Genomic DNA, 17,631 nt, shown 5'->3' with positions numbered 1-17,631 from the left:
CGTTTCACGTAACGAATTATTTCAAGATTTGCGAAATTGAATTTGGTCTGCGTTAGTCTCCCCTTAAAACAGCGGCTTGGACAGTATAGTTCAAACTCACCGCTGGTCTTAGGTCTGGAGAGGCTGTATAAACATGATGCAATTTTTATTCATACACGAAGTGACCAAATATTTCAAATCAGTCGCTAAATAAAGAGAATAGCGTCAAAAGCCAAAATCATAAACGAAAACAAGATAGATCTCATAAACTGTCTTGCCACATTGACTGGTATGATTGACCAACGTGATTTCAAGACGCTGAATTTGCCGCGCGTGTTAGAAGTGATATTTGGCTTCACGACCAATTCCTCAGGCCTCCGCTTATTTTTCCGCTTATTTTTGCCGTCTGGGGGAGCAGAAGCCTGAAACAATGTCAGGATCACAAAGGAAGCAAGGTCATGTGCGCAGTGCCAACCTCAAGGACCTGAACCGTGGCATTCTTCTTTGCTTCACTGTCATCCTCGGAGTGCAAGAGAGGCTGAGCAGAATACGAAAAAGACGCAGAAGAAGCTGTGAGTGAATGTCTCGGCAGACTCCACAGGTAGGACCATCGTCCAACAGTTACTAACGGACATAGCAACACGAAACCGAAAAAGAAAAAGCCGAAAAGTGTATGTCTGACAAAGAGCGCCTTGTACATCGAGGAATATTCTTCGTTCTTCGCGGAAACGGAGTCGCATGATGGCAACCACTTGGATTCAATATGCGTGCAGTTTCCCGCGGTCGAGTCTTGAGATATTTCAATATCAACCTGCCAAACGTGACAGTTAGCATGGCGCAAAATCGCACAGCAGACACAAGACCATTGTCGCGGTTTTCTCCTTCAGCCTGCATGCTGTGCATACACCCTCTTGCCCGTCATTTTTGTCCTGGAAGAAGAGAAACTTGCATACTTTGCAAGGCTTTAAATCGGAATCTTTTCTTTTGGTGCTTTTACTTTGCCCCTGATCATAAGAAGCCATCAAATCGAGGAGTTTTGCATTCGTGCTTTGCTTCCACGATGAAGTTTCATCTTTGAAAGGATTGCTTTTCTCTTTCTCGAGGGCTTGCCCTTCTTTGGTGTCTGCTTTCTTGTTTGAAAACTGCTGGGGCGACGAATTCTCATCTCTGCTTCCGATGTCAGTAGGATGTGAGAACGAGAAGAAGCAGTCTCACGGAAAGGAAGACAAGTGTGACGACTCTTTTGATGTTTCTCTGGATTTTTGTCTGATGGCATCTGCGACCACCTCCGGGCATAGCTGAAGTCCCGTGAGAATTGCGTCCAAATCCTCCTCCATGCTGTGCGCCCGTTGGGGCCCCGAGGATCGACGACTCATGCTTTTAAGCCTGACGCTGTTGATAGATTTCTCTCTACCTTTCATCGCATTCATCGCATGCTCGATGCTCTTCTCGCCTCACTCCTGCTCCCGCCGCTTAGCTTCGCTTCTTTCCCATTCCTCGTCTCCTTCCCGCGCGCTGGCGCCAATTCGCCCCTACAGCCCCTGTAGTAGGTTTAAAGTAAGAGCATACTTAGGAATACACTGCTGCCTCCACTGCCTAAATTCACTGAGGGGGACTCGGATTTTATCACTGCTACTACTCACGGCGGCCGCCGCCGGGCCGGGCCTGTGGGCCGCCACAGCCTGTGCAGCGGCCATCGGTGTCACCGGCGGGCCCCGGCCAGGCTCACTGGCTCCCGCAATGCAGTCTGCAGCAAGCTCCTTGCTGCCCATGATTCGCTGCCATAGATGCTCCGACAAAGGGATGTGTAGAACTGAAACTGGGACTCGGAGCCTGCCACTGTAGGCTAGCTGCCGCAGCCACCGTGGTGCCGCGGCGTGCCAGTGACGGTGTGCAGAGCTCACTCGCGGTAGAGAGTGGCCCAGATATTTTATTGGGCAAATACGCTCTGCCTTGGCTTCACTTTTATAGACTGAAGGAAGAAGAAGAAAAGATCCGGTTCCTGGGCATCACGTCAAGTTGTCACTAGGTCACATAAATCCTGAGTCGGATAACCTTCGAGAAGAGTTCAGCCGGCACGTACCACCCAATGGACCAGAAGCCTTTGTGAAAGCAGAGTCAGAGGACAAGGGATGATGGGGTATAAGCATGCAGTCTATGCACGGCGAAAGAGAAAACTAGAACAAGGAGAAGAAGAGAGTGAAAGCACCTCCTGGCGTTTCGAAGAAGAAGACCAGACTATCAGAGATGCGATCTGAATTTGTCCGAAAAGCTTGAGCAAGGAAAGGAACCTGAGGAGAAAGCATCATTCATTCATAAGGACACGGAGAGCATCGACGAGCAATATTAATGAAGAACCTTAATATCGTTAAAGTGTTTCGTGACATCTTCTGGAAATGCAACAGTAGAAATCGAGCACCCTTCAACTCGTTGCGTCATGCTCTTTGCTTCCGCTGCACAGAATGCTTCAAGTGTTTGCACATCTGCAGAAAGATTCCCCCTCTAAATGGAATCAAAGGCGAAAATACCAAAGGCGAAGAGAAACCTTTTGAAAGGACATGGTGATTCGGGAGATCGCATCTCCGTCACTATATTCATACACCTGTAAAGGGTGTGAGATAAGAACATTCCGAAGCCTTCTTCTTTCATTTTCACCTTGTATATTCCAAGCTGCTTGGCTAAATCCACATTCTCGTCATGTCCAAACGGCATCTGCACTTCAAGAATGGACGTTGGATCATCCTGTCCTTTCTCATAGTCATCTCCAACTTCAACACTCTTTCCTGACGAGGACATGGCACGCCAATCACATGCAGTCCCGCGCAGTGTCGAACAGCAGCGGAGAAGGTTCGATGGAACAGTTGGACATGACAAAGATTGTCTGCAATTGCCACTGGTGCTGAAGCGACTTTTTGTGGGCAAGCATCCCCGAACCAAGAGAGGGGCGCAAAACGAGTCGGAAGAGAAGGAAGGAGTCAACGTGGTGTAGGCTAGAGGTCTGAGTTGCGACGAGAGGGTTCTCTGCATCTTTCTGCTCGCTTCTCTGCCTCTTTGCGCTACATGCTTCACAAGGGACCCCATGCCCGCGCCCTATATGACGCAAACGTAACGATAGATAACCGCTATGTTCAGAATTGTAACTCCGATGAAACGGAATGACAGCGGATCTGTAACCGATATAACGACCACCTTCCACATACGCGGCGCGCGATTGATGTTGTGTCATTCTTGTGCAGTAGATGTTATAGTTCATGTTCCTCCTTCCCCGCTCACAACTCTCACCCATCACCATCCTCCCTATCCTCCCTATCCTCCCTGTCCCTCTTCTGTTCCCTGTCTCCTTATCTTCCCTATCTTCCCTATCTTCCCTATCTTCACTCCCCAACCTTCCCAAGATGTGGCATCTGTCTTATCCTATTCCTGCATTTGCCCCCCTGCCCCGCCATAAACCCCTGCCTCCTTAGTCGCCATGCTTATTTCTGATACGTAGGAACAATATTTGATCATGCGAATGTCAACACAGTAGTGCTTATGATAAAAATCGTGTATTCGCAGCGGAGTTAGTTTCATCCTTGCATTGGCGATTCTTCGTTTCGATAAAGGTAGTCGTGAATTAGTCAGTTCAGGAACACAGACATTGCTCTCGCTTTGTGGCTGACTACTCGTTTTCTGGAGTTTCCCACCTGCCAATGTTTAGCACTCGAATGAGAATATGATTAGCTTCCGACTTATGGGTTGCGAATCACAACATGATTTGTTGGCTGTATTCCAGCCCTTGCATGACTGCAGATCTGATGATCTTTCTTCTCGTTTTCTTGGTACAGGTTTGACGCAGATCCGATGGAATTTTGAAGAACCAGAATCTCAATTGTCCTGGCGTGGTCACATCAAACTGAAAGATGTCGGATGCGAAATATTTTCAGACCACTAAGAGAGGGGAGATACATGAACTCAAGGAAGAACTGCACACAAATGATAAGTCAAAGCAGAAAGAAGCTGTAAAGAAGGTGATTGCTGCAATGACTGTTGGAAAAGACGTCTCCATGCTGTTTCCCGATGTTTGTAACTGTATGCAAACCCCAAATGTGGAGCTGAAGAAACTAGTTTACTTGTATCTCATCAACTATGCGAAGGCTCAGCCAGATCTAGCCATCTTGGCGGTCAACACTTTTGTAAAGGATGCATCAGATAGCAATCCATTGATAAGAGCTTTGGCAGTACGAACTATGGGGTGCATTCGCGTCGAACAAATCACTGAGTACCTCACAAATCCTCTCTTAAAGACGCTTAAAGACGAGGATCCATACGTGAGAAAGACAGCTGCAATGTGCGTTGCGAAGCTTTATGACATCAATCCTGATTTGGTAAAGGAGCAAGGCTTTCTCGACCTTCTCATTGGCTTGATCTCAGATCCTAATCCAACTGTAGTGGCCAATGCTGTTGCAAGTTTAACTGAGATTGCAGAAGCAAGCGGTATGAGCGACATCTTCACTTTTGCGCCAGAGGCTTTGATGAAATTGTTGAGCGCTTTGAACGAATGCACTGAGTGGGGTCAAGTGTACATTCTGGATGCCATCTCGACTTACCGTCCGTCAGACGCGAAGGAAGCAGAGAGCATTATTGAACGGGTCATACCAAGGCTTCAGCACGCCAATGCAGCAGTTGTTCTATCAGCAGTCAAAGTCGTTTTGGGTTGCTTGCAATTGTGTACCAATGCTGAATCAGTTAAGACTTACATCAAAAAACTCTCCCCTCCTCTTGTCACTCTGCTGGCATCTGAGCCCGAAATTCAGTATGTTGCTTTGCGAAACATTCAGCTGATCTGCTCAAGAAGGCCCAACATACTTGCAAACGATATCAAGGTTTTTTTCTGCAAGTACAATGATCCCACCTACGTTAAGGTTGAGAAGGTGGATGTGATGGTCATGTTGGCAAACGAAAGAACAGTCGAGCAAGTTCTTTTGGAACTTAAAGAATATGCATTTGCTGAGGTGGATGTAGATTTTGTTAGGAAGGCAGTTCGTGCGATTGGAAAATGTGCTTTGAAGATCGAAAGATGTGCAGAGCGATGTGTAGCTATCTTGCTGGATTTGATACAAACTAAGGTCTCCTACGTGGTTCAAGAAAGCATTGTTGTCATTAAGGATATATTTCGGAAGTATCCTAATCAGTATGAGAGCGTTATAGGGACACTGTGTGAGAATCTTGAAAGGTATTTTCATTTTAATTTGTCACTTGAAATCATTTGACTTTTGTTTGGCAGCCTGGAACACCCTGAGGCCAAAGGGGCCTTGATATGGATCATCGGTCAATATGCTGAGCGGATTGAGAATGCAAAGGAGTTGTTGGAGGCTTTCATCGAGGAATTTGCAGATCTGGATGTTGATGTGCAGCTTCAGCTTCTAACTGCTACTGTGAAGCTGTTCCTCAAGCGACCTTCCAACACGCAAGGGACGGTGAAAGAAATTTTGCAACTAGCGACGACCAAAAGCAACAATCCTGACCTTCGAGATCGCGGGTACATTTACTGGAGATTGCTTAGTACAGACCCGGAGAAGGCAAAGATCATAGTCCTGGCAGAACATTCCACGGTGCAATACGATCCGCAAAAAGTTGACAACCAGCTTCTAGATCTGCTTCTCCACCAGATAAGTAGCTTGGCTTCCGTATATCACAAGCCCACTTCGAGCTTTCTAGTTAACACGGGACGACAAGCTGTTTCCAGGGCCAAGGAGCCAGCGATTGGCGGTTGGGGCTTGGAAGATCAAGAGGACGACGGTGGATGGGACTGCCCTCAATGCACACTCCGCAATCGTGCCGACTCCACGCAGTGCAGTGCTTGTGATGAACCCAAACCTGACGCCCCTGCAGCGATGACGAGAAAGCAACCTACCCAACAGTCCACTAATACATCTGGAGCGGTGATGGACGTGATGGACTTGCTAGGAGGAGATCTTTCTTCCAGCGCGCCGTCACAGCCTAAAGCCCAGCAGCCAGTTGTCAACGATTTGCTGGACCTGATGAGCGACCTTTCATTCCAACCCACAAGCACACCCTCGGTCGACATGGTCGGTTCTCATTCTCTTCCCGCCAAGATGAACTCTCTCCTTACTGCCGACAAGGGAGGAGGAATGGCTGTAGATGGCATTCTCGTGCGATCTGGTGGCAAAATCTCGTATGAGCTTCAGTTTAAGAATATTTCTGCTGCTGGTCCGCTGAGCGGTTTTGCCATTCAATTCAACAAGAATTTTTTTGGTTTGACGAATGCGGTTGCACTCCAGGTAGATGGAGATGGCGATGGCGTGGTACATATGTTGGCAGACAATGAATTGTTCACCAGGTTCCAACCCTCACCGTTGGTCAAAGTCAGACAGTTTCGCTTGCGATGACTTGCAAGGAGGACAAGACCTCTCCAGCCACTCCTTCATTGGGCCTGCAGGTTGCCATCAAGAACGCAACTGGAATTTATTATTTCAAGGATACCATCCCTCTCGAAGTGATCCTGGTATAGTGAATTGCCCTGGTGTCTTTGCTTTCTGCTGCTGTTTCTCTGTTTTTGGTCTTGCATAATACTGGTAGAGACGTATGTTTGCCTGAGTAAGTGTACAGTCTGAGAATGGAAGGATTAATGGGCCGGAGTACCCGCAATTGTGGCAGTCGATTCCAGCTGCAAATCAGGTACATACCAGCTTGATGAATCCCAGGAGTTTGTTTGTTGACATTGGATTAGGCGGTCTCGGGCTTGAGTGGTTTTCCTTTGGACAGTTCTTTCATCGAGGTTTCTCGCATCCTCCCGTCCCTCCCTTCACCACTTTCGCCTTCTTTCGCAAACCAGTTTCCTCATTCTTATACCTGATTCTGAACCCTGGCACGACAGAGTAAGCTCTCCAAGTGCAACATCTTTGTCCTGCACAAGAAGAAATTGAGTTCGGGTGGCGAGTCGCTCTACTGCTCAAGCAAGACCGACTTGGGGTGAGCATAATCGCAGGACGACATGCGGGGAGGAGTTGACATCTGCGTAGACATCTCCTTCTCTGCGAAATCCAAGTGCTGCCAGCATCTGCCAGGTGTGCGAGCCGCTCCGAACAAGCCGGTAGTGCCTTTGCAGCGATCCTATCGTTGTTGTGACTTGTGTATAGTTCTGAGCCAAGCAATGCCCAAGTCGTTGCAGGAGATTTTGACACGAGCTTGACAAGAATACAAAATTTACTGGAAACGTTTCAAATGTCCTTGACGATTTCTGATACGTCAGGAATCTCTTGGATGATGTTGAGCTCTGCCAGTGTGTGTGCGACCTGCAGCAAGGAAAGAAATCAGCTTCAAGAACCGCGAGTGATCGGAAAAGAGAGGAGGAGAGATGAAGAAAGTGATGAGAACAGAGCACGAGCAGGGAGTGTAGGCCAGACAAAGAAAGACCTTCAGGATCATTTCGCGATCAGTTTGACATGCCGAGCTCCACTCAACGCTTTTCATCCACTCGCACGCGTCTTCATATTTGTGCTCAAACGTCCTGGCGGCACAAGTCATTAAGTAACGAATTGATCACGTTTTGAACACACTGTGCCACCAACGCTGGAGACGTTTCGTCCGCCTTGAACTCCTGGCAAACCTTCTGAACAATGTCGATCATCTTCCTGACGTCTGCAGATCTCTGGAGCTCCGTCACGTCACGTTCGTCAAAGGGGTTCAACTCACTTCTTGAAGAATCTCGTTCCTCACTGCGATCACGAAACATGGCCATGGCGTTGGAATCTCTCCTACCTGCGTGAAGCCTAAGTCCCTGCCCCCCACCCCTTCTAACTGACCCTACGGAAGACTCCCCCATCCACAAGAGGCTTTGTCATGAACTTCTCCCAGAGAAAGCCGTTGGCAGATCCTGGCACGCTCCGTCAGCAACAAAGACAAGGAACAATCGGAGCAGGAACACCATCAGTAAGAGCTTCCTGCGCGCCTTTGATGTCTCCAACGGTCTTGAACTTGAGGCTCGCCGTGTCCCATCCCTCCTGCTTCGCCAGTACGACTAGAGGAAGCGGATAAGTTCAACGGCATTGAGTGAACAAGCAGCTCACAGGCCATGAGGTGCGAGCCTGAGGTGAAGCGGCTGATCGCCCATATCTTCTCATTGAGATCCTTCACGGCTGTCACGTCTTGCTGTTTTGCTCCTGCCGCCTCTCGTCATCGAGCAGACCATGAGGACCCGCGTGGCACCTGTGTGGATTCCCCAGCAAAGAGGACTGGAAACAAACGTAGAGACTATTTTGCTCTTCTTGTTGCAGACAATGTCCTTAACAATTCCTTCAGTCAGGAGTACGCAAACATCTGCTTCTCCATCGTTCAGCGCTTTTGTCCTATTTCATCCGGGTCAGCGTAACTCACATCGCAGTGGAGATCTTACATGGCACCTGTACCTCCAGGAAAATCTTTCCATTCTACCTGCAATCCTTCCTGCTCAAACAGTTTCCTTTCTCTGCGTGATTGTTTCAGATATGTGTCGTGCATTTGCAAAGATCATATTATAATATCTAGTTTCCATACTTCTTCTTACTCTATGATCTATTTCCTCCGATTACACTTTCTCCTTTGAAGTTGTAATCACTGAATTCATGATGGTGACATTGAACATGATCATACGGTCGCATCTCTACTTGCCTTGCCAGCTGCCATGGTAGGTTGAAGTGCTCGGGGACGCCACCGACTCGTAGCGCCATTGCTGCAAACTTTCACGTGAAACATGTGTGAGAGGTCCCCATCTTTTATTACAGACCTCAGGCACAAAAGTTGGACACCGGTCCGCCTTTTTTCCCAGGGATACACCTGACTCATACGTAATGTTCAAGAGATGGGATGAGCATGGAAGACGAGAGGAGAGGAGAGGAGAGGAGAGCAGAGCAGAGCAGAGCAGAGCAGAGCAGAGCAGAGCAGAGCAGAGCAGAGCAGAGCAGAGCAGAGCAGAGCAGAGCAGAGCAGAGCAGAGCAGAGCAGAGCAGAGCAGAGCAGAGCAGAGCAGAGCAGAGGAGACTAGGGAGCGAGCGAGCGAGCGAGGGGAGGGAGCAAGGGAGCGAGCGAGAGAGGGAGGGGGGGCGAGAGAGAGGGCGAGAGGACCTGGAAACTAACTTGTGCGACGTAGGAACAGTGTAAGTGCAAGGCAGCAAAGCAGAGAGGTACAAGGCAGCAAATCAGAGCCATGTTGACAAAGCATGGGGGATCGATCGCGTTCGCAGTGATGGGAGCAGTTACAGTTGGCGTCGTATACTTCATTCACGATTCTCAAAACAAGGAGAGAAAGCTCATGCGAGAAGGGGTGATCAAAGACCTGGAGCGCCTGCACAAGAGAGAGCAAGAGCTGAGTCAACGAAACGTCTGAACGTACTATGAAATGAAGCATGGGTTTAAACGATCATGGTGTGCAGCTTGTTCCCGTCACAAGGACGCGAGGGCTCTTCTCCCATCTTTTGTTTCTCCATTCCATCGCCTCACACAGTTTCGGTCCAACAGGACGGAAATTCATCCTGCAGTTGAGCGGTAGCAGTGGGAAAGCGAAGCTGACGTCTTTTTCTTTGAGCTTGATTGAGGTCAGTCTTTCTCTGATCAATCCGTGGTCAGAGTCTTGTTGCAGGCTTTGAAGCCAAGCGATCCCTTTGCAGTCTTCTTGCAGAATCTGATTCTCCGTCATCTGCGATCTTTTCGCGATCAGGGTCTCTTGTGCATTTTGATGTTTCTGGAGTTGGCTTTGTCGACGTGTCAGGTTTGCTCCCTTCATCTTGACCTCATTGATTTACTTCACTAGCCATGTGATCACCAAGAGCGTGAGAGCTTAAGTGAGAGTGAGCGCTTAGAAACGCTTGCTGGCTCAAAATCTTTTGGGGTCCATGTAGAATTTTTGTCCAGTTTGGATTGCTCGTTGCTTCATCGGGATTCGTCATCGCACATCCGTCAACAACATCTTTCTATTGCTCTTGCTGCTCTTGAGGAGTGGATACTTGACTACTTCGCTTGGGCAAGCTGCCCCGTGGTGATTCGTTGGGCGAGCGGAGAAAATATTTCGACTTGTCCTCTCAACAATGAGCACGATGCTGCTCAGTTGACCCATGGCAAGCATCAACATCGTCAAGAATGGTTCCTTCGATCTATTTTGAGATCCGTTTTGGTGCCGAAGTTAAGCTTTCGTCTAAATGGGAGGGAAATCAGTTTTCTGGTTGATCTTGTGATGGAAGCATTCAGAAGGTAATATGCCCGTCCTGGTGTTCTATGACTGATAGGATGCTAAAGCGTTGAGGAAAAAGCTTCCTTCCGGATATTTCCCGTCCCTGGATTGTCTGTTTTGAGGTTTCGTCAGATCTATCTAATGACATAAGCAAACTTCTGACTCAATAAGCAACAGTTCCAAAGTAGTACAAGGTCTCGTCATCGACGCTTCTATTCCAAGCGATTCTCGATTGAGGTTAGACTGAGCGCATCGTATTCCCCTTACGCTTCAAGTGACTCACAGGGCCGAGGTTGATCGCTCGAGAATTGTTTTGTTTGACGTTGCACTGGAGCCTTTTGACGGCTCTGCCTACCAACATGCAGCTACTGGAGCGTTTCAGTTTTCGCGCCACCGAAATGTTTCAGAAAACGTAATTATCCATGTCATCTTGCAAAAGCGAGTGACAGAAGGGGCAGGGAGATGAAGATGCTTTAAGACATCTACGACATCTAGTTGAGAATCTTCATCGCAGTCGCGTGCACGTCCTTGCTTGTCAACGAGGAATCGATCCAGCCATTCAGGTAGCTACTTGCTTGTGACACAAGATTAGAGTGTCTGTGTCAGACGAGTGATAATATGTGTTTTACCTGAAAAGGAGGAATGTCTCAGACGAGGAATACTTCCCCTCGAAAGGCTTTCAGTCCGCCATATGAAGAGCTTACAGGTTTGACAAGGTTTTGTGTCCATATCTGAGCAGAAAGAGAATATCGTGTCAGCGACAAGACGATTTGATTTACTTGATGCGCTTGCAGGACATCACAGGTGCAAACATCCTAAGTTCCATCCTTCTTGATGTGTGTGAGGATGATTTTGGGGCGTTTGGAAAATTGTCCGAGGTGAAGAATGGTCGTTGCAAGATTCGATTTCTGTTGAAACCCAATAGGTGATCATTTCTGGGAGGAGATGCATGGTCTTTACCAAGAGCAATGCATCTCTTATCTCTAAAACATTTTGCACAATCCTGTTGTGTTGTCCAGAGGAGGTAATATTAATGATCAAAATCCATCGATTTTTCTCAAACTGTCTTCTACAGTCAACCATGTCAGATATTTCCAGCGTGATGAAAAATGCTCTCAGATGCGTCAATGATGTTCATTTAAACGGGTTTGCTGTGGCTGGTGCAGGATGCTTTGAGGTAATGAGTTTGGGAACTTGATGCAGGAGGAGGGGGAGCGGTTGGGGCAAAGCGCAAGGGACGAGATAACGCTCATTCCGTTTAATGCAGATTCATCTGGTCGATTACCTCTCAACAAGATTGAGCATTGCTACGAAGGAAGCTCCTCGCTGCTCTCAAGGTTCCGATAAGATCAGCGCAGCTTCAGGAGCCTTTATCAGTCGAATTTCCTGTGAAGAGGAAGAGAAGAAAATGATTTTCCGTGCCCTTAGAGAAATCATGAATCATCTTTCGCTTCTCCCGGGGTATTTACCTCTCCTTGATTTGTTTTGTCAAATGTTTCACCTGCTGTTCTCTTGGAATCATTTTAGTATCGTTCCTCGATTGAGCCTGTTTTTACTACTCCCCTTCCCACCTCAGTTTTTGATCTGAGGTTGCTGCAGATACCTTGACCTCAACAATCACCAAAATGCTTGCGAACGCTTGAAAGAGGCGAATTGCCAATCGCTCCATGAGCAGAGGAATGCAGTTTATGATTGGTTTCATAATACGGTTTGTTCGTATTCCCACTCTCACAATTTTCATGTATGCTCTCCAGCTTGGGACTTGCAACGGTGCAGATATTCTGTTTGGTTGGGACCCGATCGAACAGAAAGCATTTCCCGTCTGGACTGAGAGGTGAAATTCATGAGCTTGTGCTCTTGTTGGTCATTACCATTGCACAGGACTCTGGACTTGTCGTCATTGAAAGGTAGAAGTTGTTGCTCTGTTGATGTCTTTCTCTCACACGCCATTAGAGTTTGTGTTGGATGACGGTTTAGACAAGAAGAGAGCTTTGCTCTCGGCGTTGGAGATGGCGATGGAATGCTTTCAGGTACATTCAAGGCTCAAGCGCTTTCCTTTTCATACCATTGTAGATGCAACATGGCGTCGTCTTGGCTCGTTCTTCTCAACAGGTGCTCGATTACACATAAGTCAAAGAGTTGGTGTTGGATTCAGCAACGAATGCCAAGTAAGGTTGAGGAGGACGTGAAGCCGCAGCGGTTGATAGTTTACATGGTCGACAAAGGGCAAGAAAGGTATCAGGGAGAGAGGTCAAAAGATCCAATCAAGCTTGACATAAGCGAGTTGTCGCTTGCAAGGAGACTTCGATACTGCACTGCTGTCAGGGGTTCAACAGCTGCTCCTCCAGAAAACCTCGGAAATCAATTCCTCGTCCGTCTTCTTCCCTAGCACCCATTGATGAAACAGCATCTGCCTTGCGTTATGTCTTTGCACGTGCCCGCAATCGATCTCACCTTGTGCTTCCTGTTCAATTTCCACACAGGAAATGTCGGATCTCCGCCTCTCACTGTCGCAGGAACGCGTTCGGCAGCTGTGCGAGACGCCTCGTTCATGCTCAATCTCAGAGCTTCTGCGATGCAACTATCACACAGAGTTGAGCCTGTGGGCTGCCTGCCTTCTTGCTTGCCCCCGCTAGTTGGTGTCGATAGCCCCCAGTGACTCAGCATGCAGTCACTCATGGTCAGCTGAACCTGAGCACGTGTCAGGGAAGCAGATAGCAGGCAGAGGCACCATGTCGGCAAAGTATCGAGCCTGCCTTGCTTCTTCTCGACTCGGATCTTTAGCCACCTGATTCACAATGAATTCCAAACAGTGCAATAAAGCGACGAAAAGGAATGGTGAAGCGATAAACCTTGATTGGAGGCATCAAAATGAGCTGCATGTTGTTGTGAACTTGAGTCATGGTACCTTCACATGAGTAAGATCCAGACCGCGAGTGCAATGAAGTTACGTAAGAGATGGTGGGAGAAGAGAATGGTTTCCCAGGATGCATTGAAATGTTGCGATGAAGCGAATCGAAGGCAAACGGGAGAGACCTGGAGATCAGAGCTCAGTTTGCTTTCTCTCTTTATCTGTGGTACCAACAGGAACCGATGATACAAACGCTCCTGTGCGGAAGGTCAGCATACCGAGGCCATTTGTCGTCGTTCCCTGCACATCTCTCACTTCCTTGGCGCCCTTAAGCTACAAACCCCTGCAAGTACCTCTGGAAAAATAACCACAGGCGGATAGCATTTCCGACATGTCGGACAGTTTCTTGTGTGAAGTTCAGAAAAAGGATTCGCTTCCAATTGTAACAACTTTATGATACAGTCATATGTCTCAAGGATCCTCTGCTTGACTGTTTCACTCGAGCTTTCACCTTTTATCTTGTTATTGTTTCACATCATGGTTGAAATGAAATCACCTTGTCCAACAAACACTACGCCGAGAGCTCGAGCTACGGATCCCACACAAGGAATGTCTTTGATGTACTTGTGGGCCACAAACGTGCAGCCAAACTTCATCAATCTTGTCATGTTGCAAGCATGTATCTGGTCGCTGATAGACCTGACTGAGAAGAACAAGAATCTCTAGCCAGCTTCGAGAGTCACCCACATGTTATGCAAGTCATTTTAGTACCCGAGATGGTTCGCCACATATAAAGCTGGTCTTGGCATGTCGGGAACAACCTCAACTAGAACACGAAACAAGCAGTCTTGTCAGCAAGTGCAGCATTCTCTTGTTGCTTGCCTTCATCAATGGAATGCCTTGATGAGATGGTGCGGATGCTGAGAACTCCGAACGAGATGAAGATTCCTAGTATCGTCATTTAACAGTAAGTTTCAAGAATGAGACTAAACCTGCACGAATGAGAAGGCGGATACAAACATGTATTCCTTTCTTTAAAAGCGTCGCCATAATTATCACAAACGGCATTTTGGCTTCTTGCGCCACCAATGTATGGGTGTCTGTGATGTAATCGCAGAACAACGACAGAGAGGAGAAGAGAAACAACAGAACCAGAAACAAGCCGAGAGTCAACATCCTTTGAGGCAAGAATTGTTAACTGGACGTTGATGTGGACAAAGGTACCTCGTAGGTAGAAGAAGTGTAGACGTAAATAGAGTCTTTATGACCTACTTTGTTGATCATTTTCGTTTAACAAACCCAAAATTTACCTCAGATAATGACCATGGCGGGCTATCTCGAATAAAAGGGGCATAGAGTCTTATGATGTCATCGCGGGTTGACATCATCAAATGTTTCGATCTTCTTTTCACTGATTCAACATCGCATTTATCCCTGTTTGTTCTGCCATTCCACAACACCAAGTAGACCACCGACACATGAAAGGATTGAGATTTAGGGTTTAGTTAGGGTTTTTTTTTTTGAGTTTAGGGTTTAGGGTTTAGGGGCCGGCCCCTAGTAGAGGCAGCTTAGGGGTTTAGGGTTGAGGGTTTAGGGTTGAGGGTTGAGGGTTGAGGGTTGAGGGTTGAGGGTTGAGGGTTTAGGGTTGAGGGTTGAGGGTTTAGGGTTGAGGGTTTAGGGTTGAGGGCAGCGCCGGTTATTTCAGGCACCAGCGCCGGTTATTTCAGGCACCATGGCTGCACGCGTGGTGTAGGGGAAGCTGCCAGGGCGCCAAGGAAGCTGCAAGCGAGAGGTTTGTATACTTCAAATAGCTTTCTAAGTATGGTTCTTCAGTATGATGAAAATGTTCGCAACCTGCTGTATCGGAGATCATGCCAATACACGCAGAGCGGACTTGTGGATGCCTCTGTCCTCGAAGCTGATCTCGTCGAGAGGGTGAAGAGCTTCGCGAAGCGTTATCCGAACAGCAGGACAGCCCAGGCTTGCAAGGCTGTGGAGGGATGCACCCCCGACGCTATCGCAGAAGCCATCCGCTCGACATGTCAGCAGGCACGACGTGAGTTTCTGCAAGAAGCGATGGCTGGATGGAGTGACGCATCCAGAGAGTGGTTTATGCAGCAGATTGAAGAAGCCAAGAAAGAGAAGGTCGAGACATACACCGCCTCAGCAGGCAACGAGGTGACTTCCTTCATCTCCATGACTCTCCTGGGCATCTCCTCGGTGTATGTCAACCATGAAGAAAAGCTGAAGAAGAAATTTGAAGAGATCGGACTGATCGTAGACTCAGTGCAAGAGAGTAAAGCAATCATGTGGAAGGCTCCGTATAGACCCGAGATAGCGAGTGCTGAGGAGATCCCGGTGACTGTTTCCTTCCTCCGCAATGCACAAGCGGAGAAGCTCTGGCAGGGAAGAGAGGACTTCGCGATCGATGGTCGCAAGTTCACAGCTGTACATGTGAGCATCGTGCACGATCGATCTTTCAAGATTCGAGCCAAGAGAGGACCCTGGGGCAAAGGGGGCAGCTTGGCAGAGCTGACTCACCTGCTAACCTTGGGCGGCATGACAACGGCTGAGATAGCTGCCGTCTATCGCTATCAGCTGCTGCGCCAGTCCCTTGCAGCGGTCCAACTCCAGCCGCTGGCAGGCATGCTGGTCGCTGGGGCGCCAGGACAGCAAGTCCACAAAGGCTTAGGTCAGAAAGGCTTCATCGCTGTAGGGGCCAACGTCATCTGGAGACAGAGGGAGGTGGAGTGGATCGTCTCCTCGAGCTGCCCAGAGGCGAATGATACAGCATTTCGAGCTTTCCGAGAGAGCGAAGCGATGGAGGGAGTACACCTGACTCTGTTCAGCGAGGACCCGAAGATCAGAGAGGCGCTCGCAGTCGAGTTGACAGCTGATCGCTTTGTGTCCAGAAATAAGTTGAAGAAGGCATCAAGGATGCAGAAGAAGGCAGGCGGCAAGGACGGCAAGGAGATCAAGATCATCATCAAGTCGACGGCGGCATCTGGTCGCTTCACGAGGAAGGAGATGGAGGGGCTGTGCAACGGCGGCAACACGTCTATCGCAAGAGTCAAGAGAGTCTTGTTGGAGATCGCTAACAGGCTCGAGATCAACGTTGAAGGCATCGACATGGAGGAGGATTTGAACACCAAGTCCTGGAACGGGTCCAAGCTATGCATCCTCCTCGGCTCCACGGAGGATGCTCGACGCATGATGAAGGAGCTGCCCTTCTATCTCGAAGGCGCAGCCACCAAGCTCGAAGCAGTCGGCTTCGACAAGGAGCCTGACTCTGAGGCGGCTGGTCAGCGGGGCACCAGCGACGCAGCGCAGCGACAGGAGGAGAGCGAGGGAGAGTGGCTGGAGTTTACAGACCTGGAGAGGATCACAATGGAGGCAGCATCTCCGTCAAGCCAAGAGGACATGCAGCTCGTCAGCGAGCTGTCAGCAGTCATCGAAGATGCAGCTTCTTTGAACGAGGCAGGGACGAGCGAGCCGATCAAGCTGGTCCTGGACAAGGCCGTTGGCAACCTCCACGACACGTTCTACTCTCCGGGGAGCCTGGAGTTCATGTCGCTGGGAGAGTGGGCGAAGATGCCAGAGGAGCAGGGAGTTGGGCGCAACGTTCTCAAGGAGAAGCTGGGGAAGTGGCTGCAGAGCAAGCGCTGGACTCGCGTGCAAGGAGAGAGCAAGAAGGCAAGGAGAGGCAGCGCGTTCTCGCCACGGGCAACGGCAGCTGCTGAGCTTGAGCAGGAGGCGGAGAGCGACGACATAGAGCGTCGATCTCTTAGCTTCCTGTTCATAGCACTGAGTAAATTCGCAGAGATGCATGTGCTGGCCTGCTCGCTGAAGGTGGACAAGAAGGACCGACTGCGAGTGGAGATGAGGGAAGATGACGAAGAAGAGGAAGACATGGAGGAAGAGCAAGGCGAGGGCGAGGAAGAAGACGGGGCGAGCCCGTACCGAGCTTGAGCTGAGCTCAAGGTAAGGAGAGAAGGTAGGAGGCGACCGAAAGCCAAGGTGAGGAGAGGCAACTCTCCTGACTGAGGCTGAGGAAGCTGAATGGAGGAGGAGTAGGTGGCGACCGAAGGCCAAGGTGAGGAGAGGCAACTCTTCTGACTGAGGCTGAGGAAGCTGAATGGAGGTAGAGTAGGTGGTGACCGAAGGCCAAGGTGAGGAGAGGCAACTCTCCTGACTGAGGCTGAGGAAGCCAAGAGAAGACAGCAGAAGTACAGAGTAGAAAGACGCCTCAGAAGCAGGGTTCGCATTGTAGCCTCTTTAGACTAGGATCAAATTGCATAAGCCCACAACGAGGCCGAGCAACATTCTAGCATTCTAATTGAGCAAAGAGCAATAGTTCTTAGCTATGAAATTCTTTAGGGTTTAGGGTTTAGGGTTTAGGGTTTAGGGTTTAGGGTTTAGGGTTTAGGGTTTAGGGTTTAGGGTTTAGGAGACCGCTAGGGTTTAGGAGACCGCTGGAGTAACAGACAGACCGCTGGAGTAACAGACAGACCGCTGGAGTAACAGACAGACCGCTGGAGTAACAGACATGCTCTCCTCCCCTGCAGTTTGAGGGGATCCCTGCGAGCTAGTGTGCTGA

At 48.9% G+C, this 17,631-nt stretch overlaps 5 protein-coding genes across 5 annotated transcripts; 1 reads left to right on the top strand and 4 right to left on the bottom strand.

Moving 5' to 3' along the window:
- Positions 1 to 129: 129 nt before the first annotated feature.
- On the bottom strand, positions 130 to 1,147 carry GUITHDRAFT_153952 (hypothetical protein). The gene has a single exon (XM_005827835.1). It carries the CDS (start codon positions 677 to 679, stop codon positions 419 to 421), a length of 261 nt encoding a protein of 86 aa, XP_005827892.1. The 5' UTR covers positions 680 to 1,147; the 3' UTR covers positions 130 to 418.
- Positions 1,148 to 1,894: 747 nt separating this feature from the next.
- Positions 1,895 to 3,068, bottom strand: GUITHDRAFT_164498 (hypothetical protein). Its single transcript, XM_005827834.1, has 6 exons — positions 2,635 to 3,068; positions 2,525 to 2,581; positions 2,338 to 2,481; positions 2,189 to 2,270; positions 2,035 to 2,081; positions 1,895 to 1,981 (listed from the first exon to the last, which is right to left on the bottom strand). The coding sequence occupies exons 1-6, from the start codon at positions 3,058 to 3,060 to the stop codon at positions 1,910 to 1,912; spliced, it is 828 nt and encodes a 275-aa protein (XP_005827891.1). The 5' UTR covers positions 3,061 to 3,068; the 3' UTR covers positions 1,895 to 1,909.
- Positions 3,069 to 3,878: 810 nt separating this feature from the next.
- On the top strand, positions 3,879 to 6,861 carry AP12B1 (Adaptor protein complex 1/2 subunit beta 1; the record flags this gene model as incomplete). Its single annotated transcript, XM_005827833.1, has 5 exons — positions 3,879 to 5,191; positions 5,243 to 5,696; positions 5,865 to 6,260; positions 6,320 to 6,484; positions 6,589 to 6,861. 5 exons carry the CDS (start codon positions 3,879 to 3,881, stop codon positions 6,859 to 6,861), a joined length of 2,601 nt encoding a protein of 866 aa, XP_005827890.1.
- A 338-nt stretch (positions 6,862 to 7,199) lies between these two features.
- Positions 7,200 to 8,687, bottom strand: GUITHDRAFT_112911 (hypothetical protein; the record flags this gene model as incomplete). Its single annotated transcript, XM_005827832.1, has 10 exons — positions 7,200 to 7,274; positions 7,396 to 7,489; positions 7,539 to 7,630; positions 7,675 to 7,740; positions 7,785 to 7,855; positions 7,907 to 7,999; positions 8,049 to 8,141; positions 8,188 to 8,327; positions 8,375 to 8,446; positions 8,611 to 8,687. The coding sequence occupies 10 exons, from the start codon at positions 8,685 to 8,687 to the stop codon at positions 7,200 to 7,202; spliced, it is 873 nt and encodes a 290-aa protein (XP_005827889.1).
- Positions 8,688 to 12,375: 3,688 nt separating this feature from the next.
- GUITHDRAFT_153949 (hypothetical protein) lies at positions 12,376 to 13,643 on the bottom strand. The gene is made up of 11 exons (XM_005827831.1): positions 13,591 to 13,643; positions 13,485 to 13,545; positions 13,388 to 13,439; positions 13,269 to 13,334; positions 13,135 to 13,219; positions 13,036 to 13,091; positions 12,915 to 12,971; positions 12,799 to 12,874; positions 12,638 to 12,753; positions 12,537 to 12,593; positions 12,376 to 12,493 (listed from the first exon to the last, which is right to left on the bottom strand). The coding sequence occupies exons 6-11, from the start codon at positions 13,084 to 13,086 to the stop codon at positions 12,422 to 12,424; spliced, it is 429 nt and encodes a 142-aa protein (XP_005827888.1). The 5' UTR covers positions 13,087 to 13,091; positions 13,135 to 13,219; positions 13,269 to 13,334; positions 13,388 to 13,439; positions 13,485 to 13,545; positions 13,591 to 13,643; the 3' UTR covers positions 12,376 to 12,421.
- Positions 13,644 to 17,631: the final 3,988 nt, after the last annotated feature.

Source organism: Guillardia theta (assembly GCF_000315625.1).
Source record: "Guillardia theta CCMP2712 unplaced genomic scaffold GUITHscaffold_63, whole genome shotgun sequence".
In the NCBI taxonomy this organism is placed as follows: Eukaryota; class Cryptophyceae; order Pyrenomonadales; family Geminigeraceae; genus Guillardia; species Guillardia theta.
This window is presented reverse-complemented; position numbering and strand designations above follow the sequence as displayed.

What these genes read in the sequence shown, in the direction of transcription:
- GUITHDRAFT_153952 (XM_005827835.1), bottom strand. Translation starts at nt 679, where the DNA reads ATGTACAAGGCGCTCTTTGTCAGACATACACTTTTCGGCTTTTTCTTT.
- GUITHDRAFT_164498 (XM_005827834.1), bottom strand. Translation starts at nt 3,060, where the DNA reads ATGGGGTCCCTTGTGAAGCATGTAGCGCAAAGAGGCAGAGAAGCGAGC. An exon ending in AACACTTTAACGATATTAAG is followed by an intron (nt 2,271 to 2,337) that starts GTTCTTCATTAA and finishes CTTTCTCCTCAG; the next exon opens with GTTCCTTTCCTTGCTCAAGC. An exon ending in CTTCTTCGAAACGCCAGGAG is followed by an intron (nt 2,082 to 2,188) that starts GTGCTTTCACTC and finishes GCTTTCACAAAG; the next exon opens with GCTTCTGGTCCATTGGGTGG.
- GUITHDRAFT_153949 (XM_005827831.1), bottom strand. Translation starts at nt 13,086, where the DNA reads ATGACTCAAGTTCACAACAACATGCAGCTCATTTTGATGCCTCCAATC. An exon ending in CTCGATACTTTGCCGACATG is followed by an intron (nt 12,875 to 12,914) that starts GTGCCTCTGCCT and finishes ACACGTGCTCAG; the next exon opens with GTTCAGCTGACCATGAGTGA. An exon ending in TAGCGGGGGCAAGCAAGAAG is followed by an intron (nt 12,754 to 12,798) that starts GCAGGCAGCCCA and finishes GTTGCATCGCAG; the next exon opens with AAGCTCTGAGATTGAGCATG.